Source organism: Bos javanicus, chromosome 20 (genome assembly GCF_032452875.1).
Source record: "Bos javanicus breed banteng chromosome 20, ARS-OSU_banteng_1.0, whole genome shotgun sequence".
Lineage (NCBI taxonomy): Eukaryota > Metazoa > Chordata > Mammalia > Artiodactyla > Bovidae > Bos > Bos javanicus.
Window position 1 is genome coordinate 7774651 of NC_083887.1, and position 16073 is coordinate 7790723.

At 41.0% G+C, this 16073-nt stretch overlaps 1 protein-coding gene across 12 annotated transcripts in view; it reads right to left on the reverse strand.

The window, feature by feature from the left end:
* Positions 1-16073, reverse strand: part of ARHGEF28 (Rho guanine nucleotide exchange factor 28) — a 339510-nt gene that overhangs the window by 203448 nt on the left and 119989 nt on the right. For all 12 annotated transcript variants that reach the window (XR_009731718.1, XM_061393271.1, XM_061393269.1 and 9 more), the window contains 2 exons: positions 3176-3323; positions 314-607 (listed from right to left, as the gene is read on the reverse strand). Coding sequence is in view for 11 of the 12 variants with exons in the window: in XM_061393271.1 (XP_061249255.1) it covers positions 314-607; positions 3176-3323 (442 nt within the window). In the remaining variant the exon portion in view is untranslated. The remainder of the gene's footprint in view (positions 1-313; positions 608-3175; positions 3324-16073) is intronic.

The following is a 16073-nucleotide window of genomic DNA, read 5'->3' on the forward strand; positions in this document are numbered from 1 at the left end:
TTGAAAGAGGGCACCAATATCCTCTTGTTACCGCAAGAAAACATGCCAAGGGAAGTGGAAGCATGGCCCAAACCTGCCACAGAGAAACAGCCTTCCCCTCCTTGAGGCAAAGTTCTTCACCTCCTAGAATACAGTGGCCTCACCAGCCCAGAGACGAGCGGCTCAGGACATCAGAGACCCCAACTTGACCAGGGAAAGGCTTGGATCAAAAGTAGGCAGGAAAACCCATCCAGATCAACAGAAAACAGATCTCAGAGCACCTTTTGAACTTCACATAGAGAGAAGACACCTGAATTTTCTGGTAAGGACTCACCTTCCAGTGAAGAATTCCCCAAGACGGTCCACCCCAGAGGCAACTCCAGATGAGTCAGGGCCAGCACGAGCTCCTCGTCCAGAGCAGGCAATGCCCCCGCCGTCAGGGCAAACGGGGTCAGCAAGGTCTGGTGGCTGCTGGCGGTGAGGCGATCGGCCTGGGTGACCAGCAGACGGGCCAGCCTGCAGGCCATGTTGTCCACGTAGGTCACGGAGTCAGAGCCCATGGTCACTGGGGAGTAACCTTCCGAGCACAGGCACACAGACACGGTGACCGTCTCCTGAAGCCCGTGGCCTGGACAACAAGACAGTGAACAGTTCACCCTGAGGCCGCCGAAGACGCACTCCCAGTGTCCAAAGCGAGAGGCCGAGCATACACACCACACGCTCAGAAGAGTAAGGCAGACAGGAAATGCAGCCAGTCAGCTTTAAACGCTGCCCAGCCGGCGGGTCCAAATGAACACTGACCCCATCTTCTTCCAGGGACTCCAGTTCCAAGCTAACTTTTATGAGCTCTGACCATTTTAGTACCTGTTCTCTTGTCATTATTTCCCTGGTAGCTCAGTTGGTAAAGAATCTGCCTACAGTGCAGGAGATCCAGGTTCAATCCCTGGGTGGGGAAGATCCCCTGGAGAAGGAAATGGCAAACCATTCCAGAATCCTTGCCTGGAAAATCCTATAGACAAAGGAGCCTGGTGGGCTGCAGTTCATGGGGTTGCAAAGAGTTGGGCACGACTGAGTGACTAACACCAACACTCCTATCATTACCACTGCTGTTTGGCACAACTTTACCACGTACTTCTGCCCAATCATCAAATTCAAGCTTGTTGTCTTAAAGACCTTTGTCCTTTTCTGTTCTGGCATTTCCTTCTGAGTCACAGGTTTTTTATATATTTATTTAGGTGATCGTTTTCTAAGGCAGCACCATAAAGCTACACAAGTTTACCCTAATTCCTCAGCGTCCTTTTGAACATTGAGTAGGATGGGTAAACGCTAATCCACAGAAACATTAAAAATAATGTTCACTGCCCAGGCCACTTCTGAGAGCAGCGTCTCTGTTCTGTAGCTATTCTTAATGCCTCTGCTATTGGGCGGCCACCTAACCTTGCTGCTTCTCCCTCCTCCTCACACTCTTCCTTCATTTTACCAAGGTTGGGAACTTCGCCCCAGGTATGTTTTTGTGTTGTCCTTGGCAGAATCTCACACTTCTCTGACTATGATCGTCATAGCTGGACAGAGAAGGGTTAACACTCGGCCACCACTGACCCCCAAGCAAACGACTACCGGGCACAGATCATCCTTGTTCTGCCTTATATTCTCCAGAGCCTTTCCCTAGGAGCTCTGCTGCCAGGCTTCAAGGAACAAGAGCATCCTGGGCTTACCAGGCAGGAACTATTGTTGCCATTTTTTCTCATCATTGTCGCCATTTTCTCATCATCGTCTCTTTAAAGTGGCCCAGCAGTACAAACACAGAACGCAGCTCTGCCACCAGACTAAATGTGTCTAGCATATACTATAGAAATCTGTTGTCCATACTTCAGAAAGGTACCCTTGCAAAGCTATATCCAGGAAAATTTAAGATTCAGAAACAGAAACTGTCCTTTGCCTGCAAGGAATTTGTTAAATTCAAGGTATGAACGCTCCCTTCTAAGCAGGCCACAGTATACTCAAACAGATGTTCTTCAACACACAAGGAGTGGGGAGAATATTCACCCTGACATGCAAGTAAAGAAAAAGATAAAAATGTTGATGTTAGGAGTAGCACTTCTGTTATTATTTTTATTCTCTCTCTACATAGAAGCTTGATTAAAAAGGAGAAAAACCAAGAAAAGAGGGCCAAGCCAAATGCAGCAAAAGCAACACAAATGCCCGAGCAAAAGGGGAGAGGCAAAGGAGACTGACAGCCAGTGTAATTTCTGCCTTTAATGTGGTTTGACTTCTTTTTTTTTTATGAGGATGGGAGTTCCTGGGCCCGAGATAGGAGAGCTTAAAATTGCCCAAAGTCCCAGAAGTAGGACAGTAGATTGATTCGGCGATCAAACCCAAGGAGGTCTGCAAGGTGTCTGTAGGTCACTACCATTCTCACTATTCCTGTGTTTGCATATGTACTGTCTTCCTTCTTCCCACATGCAACGGATATCCTACAGAAGCACTTAAAACATTTTGTTTTAAAAAAAAATGAAGCTAGTCTTACCTATTAAAAAAATTGAGGAGCCCCTAGATGATATAATTTAAAGGGATCTTAAAGACCCACAGTTGAAATCAACCAATCCACAAACAAGAAAAACAACAAAAACCCCCCTTTCCTACAGGTAAAGGATGCCTTAATTCACCTTTAGATTAGAGCTTGCTGTCGGATGCACAACCCACACCCACTGAAAATACAAAGGACTGTCCCTAAGGAGTGCTGTTGGCTCATAACTTGTCATCTGTCACTGTGATACTTGAAGACATTTGGGAGAACTACAGGTTTCAGAATGTGAATGGTGGTGGGATGAGAAAGTTCTAGAGCCTGAGATCCAACAATGAAACATCTGGATGGACAGGATGCTGAGTAAGGAACCCCAGCCACCCAAGGGAGCAAAGCAGAGAGAGGTCGCTAGACCAACCACAGGAGAATGAGGCAGAGAGAACTAAGATGGATGTCAGGTATCTCAGGCCTCTCTGAGCTGTCCCTGGCCATGGGTCCCAGGACAACAGGAGGCAATATTAAGACAGATTGCATCCAGAGCCCCGCTCCCCAGTCTTGAGGGTAAGTCTAAGTTGTGGCTGCTTGGGGACCTGCAGACACAGCTGGAAGAGCCTCAGACATGAGATAACCCAGCGTTGAGTACACACACACACAGACACACACACGCCTCACCTGGAATGCTGGACTGGAGAACATTATCTTCTGTGCGCTCTGCAATCACGATGTGTCTCTGATGAGATCCATTATAAATAAAGTAAAACTCAGCATCTTTAGGAAGATAAACATTTTTGCCAAACTTCGCGCAGACCGTCATCTGCCCCTGAAAAATGAACAAGTCGAGGCATCATCACACTTCCTTGTCCTGGCTCTAAGAAACCAAATAACAAGGGCCCCGGGCCAAAACAGGGTCCTTTGTTATGTTCGCTTCACGTGGGCGAGCCCAAATATCATGAATCCTTCTTCCCAACAACAACATTTTGGACCTCAGGGAGATGCTTTCTGATCTGTTTATGTATGCATGTCAGAGCTGGTTTGTTCTGCTTTCAAAAGTGAAGAAGTTAGGGCATACAAAAGAATATTTTTATTTATTAGATGATACTTTGTTCTTTACTTTCTTTGAATTCCTACCTGATGAATATATTGCTTGTATTTATGTTTTCCTGCACCTGAGATACTTCAAAATAATTATTCTTAGCTGGGGCCTATGTACTAGACCAAAGCAGCTTATAAGAACTTTGCGTTTCCTCAAGCACTGCCAGATAAACAGCCCTATGCAACCCAACAGTTGGCATGCCCTTTCTCACCACTGTTTGTCTTCTCTGAGGGACTGCCAGGTCCACTTTCTCACCCAGCCTGGCCTCACACCTTCTATAGAAAAGCTTCCGGCTGGCACCAATCCCTGCTAAACACCCAGGGTCCCACCCTGGGTCACTGAGGCACATTGGGAGGGAGGGAGGGAGGGAGGGAGGGAAGGAGGGAGGGAGGGAGGGAGGGAGGAAGGAAGGACAGAACTCATGTCAGAAGGAAGGACAGAACTCATGTCAGAAGCAGCAGCAGGCTAGCACCCCCCAGTATATTAGCATCCAGGGGTGGTGTGGGGCGGCCAGTCAGTCTACAGCCCAAATACCAGTGATGGATGAGCCTTCCGGATCTCCAAGGATTCAGGACACTCCCTCTTCTCAAATACAAAAAGGCAGTACAAAGGGGGCCTCCAGGGAGCAGGCACACACCCCCCAGCTTGTAGGGGTGGCTGGGAAATAGAAACCAAGAGGTAGAGGGCTCCAGGGCTCAGTCCAGGGTGGAGAAGGATGTGGGCTTTTGTGCGCCTGCCCAACAAAAACAAAACTACCCTTCCAGAGTTCCTCATCCTGTGACAGGAGAAAAAGTGAAGACAGAAAGGCCCCCCGAGTCTCCTTCACATCTGTTAGCCTCTGATGGATATCAGCATGATATTCCATAGGATATAAAGAGGTAGACCAATCAGGATCAAAAACAAAATCAGCGTGGACCTCCTCTTTCCAGTAACTACATGGTTATTCTTGCTAAAATTTTTAAATAAACAGACTATGTCTTCCCAGTGGTTTGCAATGCACCATACACACAAAACATCATCTTAAATCATAAATAAGAATAAATACAAACTGTGGAGTTCAGGGAAAAAAAAAACACTAGTTTCCTATTTTGAATTATCCTTAATCTGCCTGTGAGCAGGCGCATTAGCAGGCATGTAAGCACATGCTCACATGCGCACACACACATATATACACAATCAATAGAAAATAACATGCCAAGAAAAATCTACCATACAATAGTTTCCAGAAAAAAAAGTTCAGGAAGAGGATCAGAAAGGCAAAAAACAATAACAACTGTCTGACATGACAGACAGAGGAAACTGAGATGAAATTCCATTTCCTAAAAAAGGAAGACCAGTTTGCTTTAGTCATGCTCCTGGTTTCTAAAGAGACTGCTAACTACCCATAGACAAAATCTAAACTGATGTGTTGGTGACTTTTTTTTTTAATGTTGGAAAATAAACTGTACCAACAGGTCAAAGTTTTTCACAGATCAAAAGCATATCTAATCTATATCTGTTCAAAACAACGATCATAGTACATTTTATTTGGCTAGGTGAACCAGGACTATGCCTTATGAAAGTTTAACTGCAATCCTTTTCAATGCAATACAGCCCCAAACAGTAGAGCTTTACAATTCAATTACGCCTCCCTTTCAAGACCATACTATGCTTTACATTGGTCAAAGATAAGCAACAGGTGAGAAATAAGATGCAGCCATTACAGAGATGTCCAGAAGTCCTAGCATTAAGAATAATATTCAACAAGAAAAAGAGTCTCTCGTTTGCTAATCACAAAGAAATCAGAAAGATGTGGTGAAGAATATTAGGGAGGGAGGAAATGATACAGAAACCATCAGAGACCCAGTGAGACAGAAGGGGGTGGCAGGAGAGGAAGACAGGGAGAGAAAATAGGAAGGGACGAGAACATTCCACCCAAAAAAGTCAGATAAAGTTGAAAAGAGATTTCGATAAAGCTACAAAGGAGACCAGCAGGAGGAAAGAGACTCTGAAAATGTGCTGAGGAACAAGTAAGCGTCACCAATCAGCCACAGGTGACAGTCCATGCCTGAGAGTGAGGACATCCTAACCACTGTGGCCATTCAAAGCTACTTTTCCCAAAAGGCCATTTTATTAATGGCAAACATAAATTCCAGTGTATAGATTTCCAGTGTGTCTCCATCACTTCCCCATCTGGACTCAGTTGCATACTTTCTTTCAGGCAATTGAAAACTAGAAACTTTTGTAAGTGAATGCTGGCATCAATATCAGAATCATTCTGCTTTTACACAGAAAAAAGACAAATGTTATCACCTGTTAATTCACTCTATCCCAAATAAAATTTTAAAAACTCAGCTATTTCACCAAAACTTCTGGAAACACCAGGAGGCTTAAGAGGCAAAATTATTTTCCCAATTTAATCTATAGATTTAATACACTCCAACTAAAACCAAAACTAAATTTGTCAAATGAAAATCAACAAACTTACTCTCAAGTTCATGTGGAAGAATAAATACACAAGACTGGAAACAAAAGTTTTGAGAAAGAGAATATGGTTTGAGCTGGGATGAGGGGATCAGAACTTGCCCCTGCCATGGAAATTACGTAACAATGAAGGAAGGTGGCATTTCAAATCAGTGGGGAAAGAATGCACTACTCAGTAAACCATTCTGGAACAGTAACTATCTATTAGGGGCAAAAACATTCTTCACATCAAATAGTTAAATTCCCAATTAATTCAACATAATCCATAAGTGCATAAAATTAGAAAACTGTCTTAAATTTTTCATTTTTGAACAAAATAACAAAGATATATAAATTTCATCTATACTAACACCACCCTAATTTATCAAACTTTAAAAATTTTTCCTATTTCCTTCCAGTCTTTGTTCAACACACAGTTAATTATTACATAGTTATACTCATGGCATAAATACACATATGGTTGTACTTTTCTCCTATCCAAAGCATTTTTCCATGTTGTTACAATTTTGGCACCATTTTCAACTGCATTCCATCGAGTTGTCTGCTGTTCCCTAATTTCCTTAATCATTCCTCTATTGTACATTAAGGGTATTTCCAGCTTGTTAACATTATAAAAAAAAAAAAACATTAAGTACTTTCATGCCTATTGTTTTTATTCTTTAAATTACTTTTTAGAGTAGAATCCCAGAAATGAGGCCAAGAATGGACACAATTGTCACAATGTGTGTGATTGCTTTCCAAAAATGTATCAGCTTTTGAATCAATACATGTATATGTGTGGCTGAGTCCCTTCCCTGTTCACCTGAAACTATCACATTGTTAATCAGCTATATCCCAATACAAAACAAAAGCTAAAAAATACACCAACTCTCGTCATCACCTGTACTGGTCAAGAGTATTATTTTTATTCCAACTTTCCCAAAAGTTTTATTATTCCCTAAGTTAACAGATAATAAACAGCTTCTCACTTATTTCATATTTTTTCCACTGCTGCTGAAATTTATTGGCCACTTTTATCAAAGCCAATATTGATAGTTGCCTGATTAAATCCTGATTTAAAGAATTTTAGTCTTCTCTCCTCTATTTATCTAAGGTCACCTCTGCCTTGAAAGAAAGTGAAATTGCTCAGTCATATCCAACTCTTTGCGACCCCATGGACTGTATGTAGCCTGCCAAGCTCCTCTGTCCATGGAATTCTCCAGGCAAGAATACTGGAGTGGGTAGCCATTCCCTTCTCCAGGGGATCTTCCCAACCCAGTGAACAAACCCAGGTCTCCCACATTGAAGGCAGATTCTTTACCATCTGAGCCACCAGGAAAGCTAATGAAAACGGGAGTGGGTAGCCTATCCCTTCTCTGGGAGACCTTCCTGACCCAGGGATCAAACTGGGGTCTCCGGCATTGCAGGCAGATTCTTTACCAGCTGAGCTACCAGGGAAGCCCCTACCTTTGCCTTAATCAGGTCAAAATTTTCACTTTTGCAAATGAACCAGTTGAAAGCAACATCACAACCATCCCCTTTCTCCTGTTACCTTCTCATGCCCAAATCAAAAGCACTAGAGTACTCCCGTAAAACCACTAAAGGTCAGGTCATATGGAAAACAGGAGTAATAAAAGTAACGCAGAAAACCTTAACTAAGTATAATCACACTAAATATCTCTCAGTATAAGCACAGACCCAAAAAATTAACTAATTAAACCAACACTTTTTTTTTTTTAACCATCAAGCATCCCCCTGGAGAAATTCTACTTGTAAAACTCATCAGTAATGTCCACGATCAAATCTTCTGCTGAAATGCTGTGACATCTATGTATTTCTTCTCAGAGGAACCAAAGAGGTAGAAAATGTATTTGCCATCTTAAAGTATTTCTTCCAACTCTCTTAACTCATCTTCCAATGGCATTTAAGAAGAAAATGGACAGTGACATTGATGTGCATATTCTAAATATTTTTCATTAATCTATAATGGCCTCTAAGTCAAGTTCTCTAATACCCTCAACAACTTGGTGGCTATATTATCTTAATCTGAGTATTAGGTATTCTTGTATGAATGTTCTCCCTCCCTCTCTCCCTTTCCTTTCTCACGCTCTATAGACAACACACCTGTACATACTTTGTTAATAAGTGTCACCTGCTGGACAACAACCTTAACTATCCACTTTCTAAACCACCTGGCCCAACAGGGAATAGACAAATAGTATAGTTTCAAATGATGACAACAAGAACGAAGTGTGCAAGCACACACCTTTTTACAGTGAGGTTTCTTTAATCCGGGTCTACAGGAAGAGTCCATCTGGGTTTCTGGTGGTCTGGGAAACTAAAAATTATTAGCAAAACTGTTTATGCACATGTGTGTGCAATTTTCTAGGGGTTCCCAGGTGGTGCTAGTGGTAATGCATGAGTCTTAAGAGCATGAGTTTGATCCCTGGGGCAGGAAGATCCCCTGGAGGAGGGCATGGCACCCATTTCAGTATTCTTGCCTGGAGAATCCCCATAGACAGAAGAGTCTGGTGGGCTGTAGTCCATAAGGTTGTAAAGAGTCAGACACCACTGAAGCAACTTAGCACTGAGTCCAGTTTTCTAAGGAATGGTTTATAGTTTTCATCACATTCTCAAAGGCATTCAAAGATTCCAAAAAATGTTAAGAACTCTAGCTTTTATAGTAACAAACAAAAATGGGAATTTAACAAATGCTTTTTTTGATAATTGTCACCTTTTAATATGACAGTAAGACTGTTTGGTTTTCTAAGGTGTTCTAGTATTCTACATAGACTTTATATGGGATAATTTCTAATAGAAGCACAATGAGGGTGTTAATTGACATGTCAAATATCACAATGAATGTTTCCTAATACATGCCATTAAAACCATAATCGTAATGTAAATAACACATTCTATCAAATTTGATTGTTTTTAATATTTGAAACTTGTCCTTTTTACAGTAACAACAACAACAAAAATAGTCATTTTACCCAGAGACTTCTCTGCAGAGGAAAGTGTGTTAAATGTTGTAAGAGCCTTAAAAAAGTACACTTTAAAGAGATACATTGTCCCATGCCATAGGTAAAAGAGAATAAAAGTACAGGTATTAGTTAGAATCAACACTAATAGGATTTCAGAGCCAGATTAACAGTATTGGATTTCTTCTTTTCTGCCTCACCCCAAGTTATACTATCTTTACATTCCTTAAGAAAAATTCCAAAGAAAGTGCTATGGGCAAAAAGTCTCATTCCTAATTACTGTATTCAGCTGAAGTACTTCTTTCAACAAAGTTTGAAAAAGGAAAATTGATTTCCTATATACTGTGTGTACATATTATATATAAATGCATATTTATACACGTACATTTATTATTTTTTATGTGAACAGTATTCCTCAATTTATTAAGTGATTTCTTGTGTATTTTCTCATCTCATTCCCACAAGAATGTCTGGGAAGGGTTACCATGATCTTTATTTTATAGATGAGAACACTGATACCATCAGGCCCAGCATATGGCAAAGCCACAATCAAATCTGGATCTTCCTGTTTCAGGCCCAGCACACCTTCCTTCCCAACATGTCCCTGTACAAACAGCAAGTGCTCAAGTATTAACTGACTTATCTACACCTTTACACTTAACATTTATTTTATAATGAATATAATGATTCTCATCCTGAAACCCACGGGTAGACATGGTATGGAGAGAGAATGGGAGGTAGGAGAAACATTCCTTAATTCCCATGAAGAACACACTTCATACAGTTTTAAGCATTCACCTGGGGACAGTAGACATCGGTCTTTTAACCAGAGAGTCCTCGGAAGGTACAAGGAGCTTATGATTCCAAAAGGTTAAGAACCACTGATTTAAAGCATGTTTGAAGTGACTTCCCTGGTGCTCCAGTGGTTGAGACCTCTGTCTTTTCAATGCAGGAGGTATGCGTTTGATTCCTGGTTGGGGAATTAAATCCCTCATGACTTGTGATATGGCCAAAAAATTAAGCATGCAGGGAACCCAAAGCTGGTGCTCTGTGACAACCTAGAGGGGCGGGATGGGGAGGGAGGTGGGAGGGAGGTTTAAGAGGGAGGGGACACGTGTATGCCTGTGACCGATTCATGTTGATGTATGATAGAAACCATCACCATATTGTAAAGTAATTATCCTCCAATTAAAAATGAAACTAAATTTTAAAAATAAGTAAAACATGCTTAAAGCATCTTTTTCTAATTTACTTTTTAATTGAAGCATAATTGCTTTAAAGAATTGTGTTGGTCTCTGCCATAGGTACACGTGTCCCCTCCCTCTTGACCCTCCCTCCCACCTCCCGCCCCATCCCACCCCTCTAGGTTGTCACAGAGCCCTGATTTGACTTGCCTGAGTCATACAGCTAATTCCCATTGGCTGTCTATTTTACATACGATACTGTGAGTTTCTGTTACTCTCTCCACACTACCCCCTTTCCTTTCTCCACACTCCCCGCCCCCACCCCGTGTCCGTATGTCTGTTCCCTAGGCCTGTGTCTCCATTGCTGCCCTGCAAATAATTTCATCAGGACCATCTTTCTAAATTCCATATATATGCATTAGTATATGACATTTGTTTTTCTTTCTGACTGCACTCTGTAAAGCATCTTTTGCATAGTGTAAAAATATCAAGATCACTAAAATTTATCATCCAAACCAAATCTAAGTCAATAAAATCCACTTGAATATGAATTGAACTGGTTAAGTCCAGGAGGAAATATCAGAATGTCATTTTCTTAAGACAGATTAAACCAATATGAGCTAAAAGACTCACAAGACGTTTCTTCAGAATTGGCTTTTGGGGTAGAAATGGCTTTTTTCCCCCCAACAGGATGAAATAGAGCAGGACAGGCTAACATTCTTACTGGTAACAAGAAAACAAAGATGGAAAAATTAAAAGTAATATTCTTAAAAGCATCAGAAAACTCTGGAAATGTGAATAAAATATAATTAAAACTGTGGAAAGGGCAGAACCATTCTGAGAAGGTATAGAAGCTAGAAGAGAATGGAATGACATCTTTAAAGTAATAAAAGAAATTGATGACCTAAAATTCCATACCTAACAAAAACATTCTTAAAACTGAAGTTGAAATTAACTGTTTAAGACAAATACTGAAGGAATTCCCTGTTAGCACTAAAAGAATTACTAAAACAACATATTCAAGCAAAAGTTAAATGAACTCAAATAGAAATGTGAAAATACAAGAGGCAATGAGGTATAATGATGTGAGTAAATATAATTAATACCTAATGTACAAAATAATAATTATAAAGTCGTGGAGTTTTAAATATTTGTATAACTACAATATCTGACTACAGTAACATAAAAGGGAAGTAGAATTAGAGCATCTAAGAGTTTTGGGAAAGCATTAAAAGCAATAACTTACTATATAATGTGTCAAATCTACTACTAACAGAATGGGAAAAGAATGTATAGTTAACAAGTTATAGAGTAAAAATGAAATAGAAAATAATCAAAAACATAAGATAGGAGAAATTAAGAATGTAAAACATGTCAAATAGAGGGTTATATGATAGATATAAATCCAACTGTATCAGTAATTTTAATATAAACAGACTAACTGATCCCAATACAATGCTGAGGCAGTTAAGTATGGGTTTTCAAGAACAAGAACAATTTAAGAACAGTAACAATAACTATATGCTGCTTACAAGAGATACACTTTAAAAATAAAGCAGAAAGTTTTAAAGTAAAAAGATACACTATGCAACACAAACCAAAAGAAAGCTAATATAGCCAAAGCAATATCAAAGTAGTTTTTAAATCAAGACATATTACTAGAGAAAGAGGACCCTTTCATCATAAAGTGTAAGCTAAACAAGCTGATACAGTACTAAGTCCATATGCATCTAATAAATAGCTTCAATATATATAAAAGAAAAAATAACAAATCCAAAAAGGAGAAATTGAAAAATCCACAATCCCAGCGGGAAACTTTAACATGCCTTTCTCAACAGTGACGGAACACAAGTGACAAGGAAATAAAGCTGTGAACACACAATTAGCAGATTACTAATCAAAAGGAATAACTGCCATAAGCTAAATGTATATAGCAGTATTTATTTTAAAAGGCACCCAGTATCCAAACCTCTGCATTATACTCAGTTAGACATAAACACAAACATAAAAATTCTTGATGATTTTCCCACTGGATGAAATGATTCACCACTATAGAATTAAAATAGCCTTTGTTCCTGTAACACAGCTGACTTGAGTGAAAAACAATTCATGATGATGGTCAGAAGATGACTCCAGGTTTCTCACAAGGCCAGAAGCAGGCTTTAAAAAGTTGCTCAGCTTACTTCCTTTTAACATCACTAACTTATTCACAGATTCCATAAAAACACAGAACTAGAAATTGAAAACAAATAACTGATACTTCAAGTAGATCACAGTAGGAAAGATACCAGGTTGGATATAAGAATACTTAAAGTATAATCGCTACCCTTCCATTATCAACATTTCTTGAGGACTAAATGTCCTGCCCTTGGTTCCAAAATAATCAACTGAAAAAAATTAAGAATGAAACAAAATGTTTAATAATTGGATATCAGAGGGGGTTTTAGTCAATAATCAACTAAGCATGAGCTATCACTGAGACAGCCACCCGATGCTAATTCTGCCCAACTCTGCATTGAGGAAAATCTAGAATGTTCCTTAAGAATGATATCGTCCAGCTCTTCTCTGTACCTATCAGACATACCTGGGCCATGAAATACTTGAAAACATACAGACCAATCTGACAACATGTGTAGAGGAAAATGACAAGGATGCTGCAGGGACACAGAGGCCGAGCTGTCGTACGGCAGAACAATTGAAGGAACTGGGGCTGTTTTGCCAAAGGAGAAAAGACTCATGAGTAAACGGTCACCGTCACAAATACCAGGATCTGCCAAGCAGACAAGAGGCTAGACATGTTCTGCAGGCCCCAGGGGAAGAGCATGAAACAATGGAGGGAAAGACAGGGCATCGAGTTCAGCTCTCCAGTGAGAGCCTTCTAAGGATTGGAGATGTCCGAAGATGACATGAATGACTTCATCTTAAGAGGAATAAGCACTAGCGGAAGGAGGAGGCTTTGATTTTTGTTTTTCCTTTGCTTATTTGTTTATTCTAAGAGAATGAGGCTATTTAGGCTTTAAAGTCTAAAATTGATAATACCTTGAATAATACCTCTACGTTACTAGCTTCAATATGAAAAAAATGGGAGGTCTACATAAGTGGTGATTGGAATTTGCTTATTTAATTTCTCCCATATTCTTTCGCTTTGGTTTATTTCTTAGCTTCTTGGATTGATGTTTATTTTTCATTCTCTGAATTGGTGGTTTTCAAACTGACATTAGGGGGACCACAGATTTTAACAGAGGAAGGTTGCAACTTTGCGAACATTCCTTTTAAATTTCATTTTGGAAACTATGTTTTCAGTTACATTTATATCTAAAAATATTTAATTCACTTAAATGTATTATTTACCAAATTTTGATACACTGGAGAAGCTTTGCACTCCTAGGCTAAGTCATTGTTCTCATTGAATTAACGAACATAATAAATTCAAAGAAAACATTTATAATAAAGTTTGTATCAAGTTTATACATTCTCCATAATACTTTGTGTGGGGAAAAAAAGATTCCTCCTTCAGAAAAAAAGTTTCAACCCCATCTATTTAGAGTCTCTAAGGAAATGGCAACCCACTCCAGTGTTCTTGCCTGGAGAATCCCAGGGACGGGGAGCCTGGTGAGCTGCCGTCTATGAGGTTGCACAGAGTCGGACACGACTGAAGAGACTTAGCAGCAGCAGCAAGGCCCCTCTGACTCTAGCACACCCTCTGTTATCTAGTCTGTGTTGGAAAATAAAGTCCTATTAGCTCATTTTACATTTCAGAGCTCAAGCTTTATATTCACAACACAATAAACACTGCTGCTGCTGCTAAGTCACGGCAGTCGTGTCCAACTCTGTGCAACCCCATAGATGGCAGCCCACCAGGCTCCCCGTCCCTGGGATTCTCCAGGCAAGAACACTGGAGTGGGTTGCCATTTCCTTCTCCGGTGCATGAAAGTGAAAAGTGAAAGTGAAGTCGCTCAGTCGTGTCCGACTCTTCGAGACCCCATGGACTGCAGCCCACCAGGCTCCCCCATCCATGGGATTTTCCAGGCAAGAGTACTGGAGTGGGGTGCCATCGCCTTCTCCACAATAAACACTATGACATCAAATTCAAACTCAGGTTGAACCTATGCAGACAGTAAGCTCACATGGTTATTTCTAACATTTGAAGTCTATAGAGTTATGTCAAACCAAGTGATGTCTGAAAGTCAGTGTAGGTCTGCTGACAGTACTGAACACACCACTCCAAAGACTACCAGGAATACAAGGAAACATAAGTCTCTGTAAATTGATCTCTCCTAGACAAAGAACTGAGCCACACCGTCTGTATTCTTATTTCAGGGTAGGCCACGGAGCTCCTGCACTCCACAGGAAATCCCTCTCATGAGGGCACACGGGAAAGGAGCCCTGCACCCCTCTCCTCTGGCCAGCTATGCCAAGACCCCTCTCCCCAATGCACACAGGCACACACTCATGCACACACACACACGGGCCCTTCTTAAATAAGAACACAGAACCAAGTAAAAAGATCCCGTGCAAAATAAAAGAATCAGAATCCTCACTAGGAGAAGCATAGATTCTGAAACTTGCAAAATATACAGCTGAAAGAAACTTATCTTCAAGAAACTTACCTGGATCAAAACCCTGCCTTTACCAGTGACATGAGGAAACTGAAGGCCCACCACAATAAGTGACCTGTTTTGGGTCCCATCACATAGCAGACCCAGGGCTAGAGCCCATGTCTTCACTCTGCTTCTAATCCTCTTCTCACTGCCCCAAGCTACCACTGCCAAGCCCTAAGTCAATCCTACTCCTTCCCCAAAGGACTGGGAAGAATCTCTATGGAAACAAATTAGAATCAGAAGCAAACTCCCCCAAAGTTCCCCAGTCCCCAAACCATCCATATCCTTCCACCTTCTCATCTCTGCTCTCCTAGACCTCCATTACCTCTGCTCAACCTCAGAGTGCTCTCAGGGCCCATGGCTCTTCTTCTGACCCTTTTCCTTCCCAAATCAGAACCAATGCAGGTAAAAGCCAGCTCAGTCACAGGATGGGAAACATGATGCCACAGAAACCAGAGAAGCAGGACACTGAGGAAAGAGCATCCAGAAATCAAGATCAGCCTCAGCTCCCAAAGAATGTATGGGAGGCAAGAGAAAGACTGAAAATGAGGGCTCAGTGGGGAGAGAAAGGATAAAACGGCAGCAGCAGAGGGCTGAGGCGTGGTAACAATGGCAAAAGGACAGCTAGAAAAACAAAGCACCGTGGAATGTAACTGAAATAGGAACAGGGCCAGAAAGATGGAAAACAGATAAATCAAAATGAGCAGATGAGACACAAATGTCCACCCTCCCAGGAACTACAATGTGGAAACACTTTTGTAAAAAGAAGGGAGGTGGGGAGAGGACCTGAATTTCGATGCCTGCAGAGAATATCTCATCTGATCAAAATCAAGAACTAAAGGCAGGGACTTCCCTGAAGGTCCAGTAGTTAAGAGTCTGCACTCCCACTGCAGGGGCACAGGTTCAATCCTTGGTTGGAAACTAAGATCCCACATCCCACATGGCACATAGCACACGCGAAAAAGAGAGAGACTAATAAATATCATTTTAAAAAACAACTGAAGGCAAAAGAAACAGTACAGAATGTGCACGTTTGTGACACATCATAAAGGCAGGAGGGCGCGTCTTCAAACTCCTCACATCCAGCTACCTGCCACAACCCCACGGTAGTAATTCTCTCTTTCCTGTGTCATGAGCAATAGTGCAGGAAGAAGGGGCGGACGCCCCAAGACAGTCCTTTCTCATTCTCCCTTTAGAATTGACAATGGCTTTGGAATTCAGGAGCCCCTTTTTCTGGCCTTGTCCTTTTTTGCCCCTTAAGATTCCCTT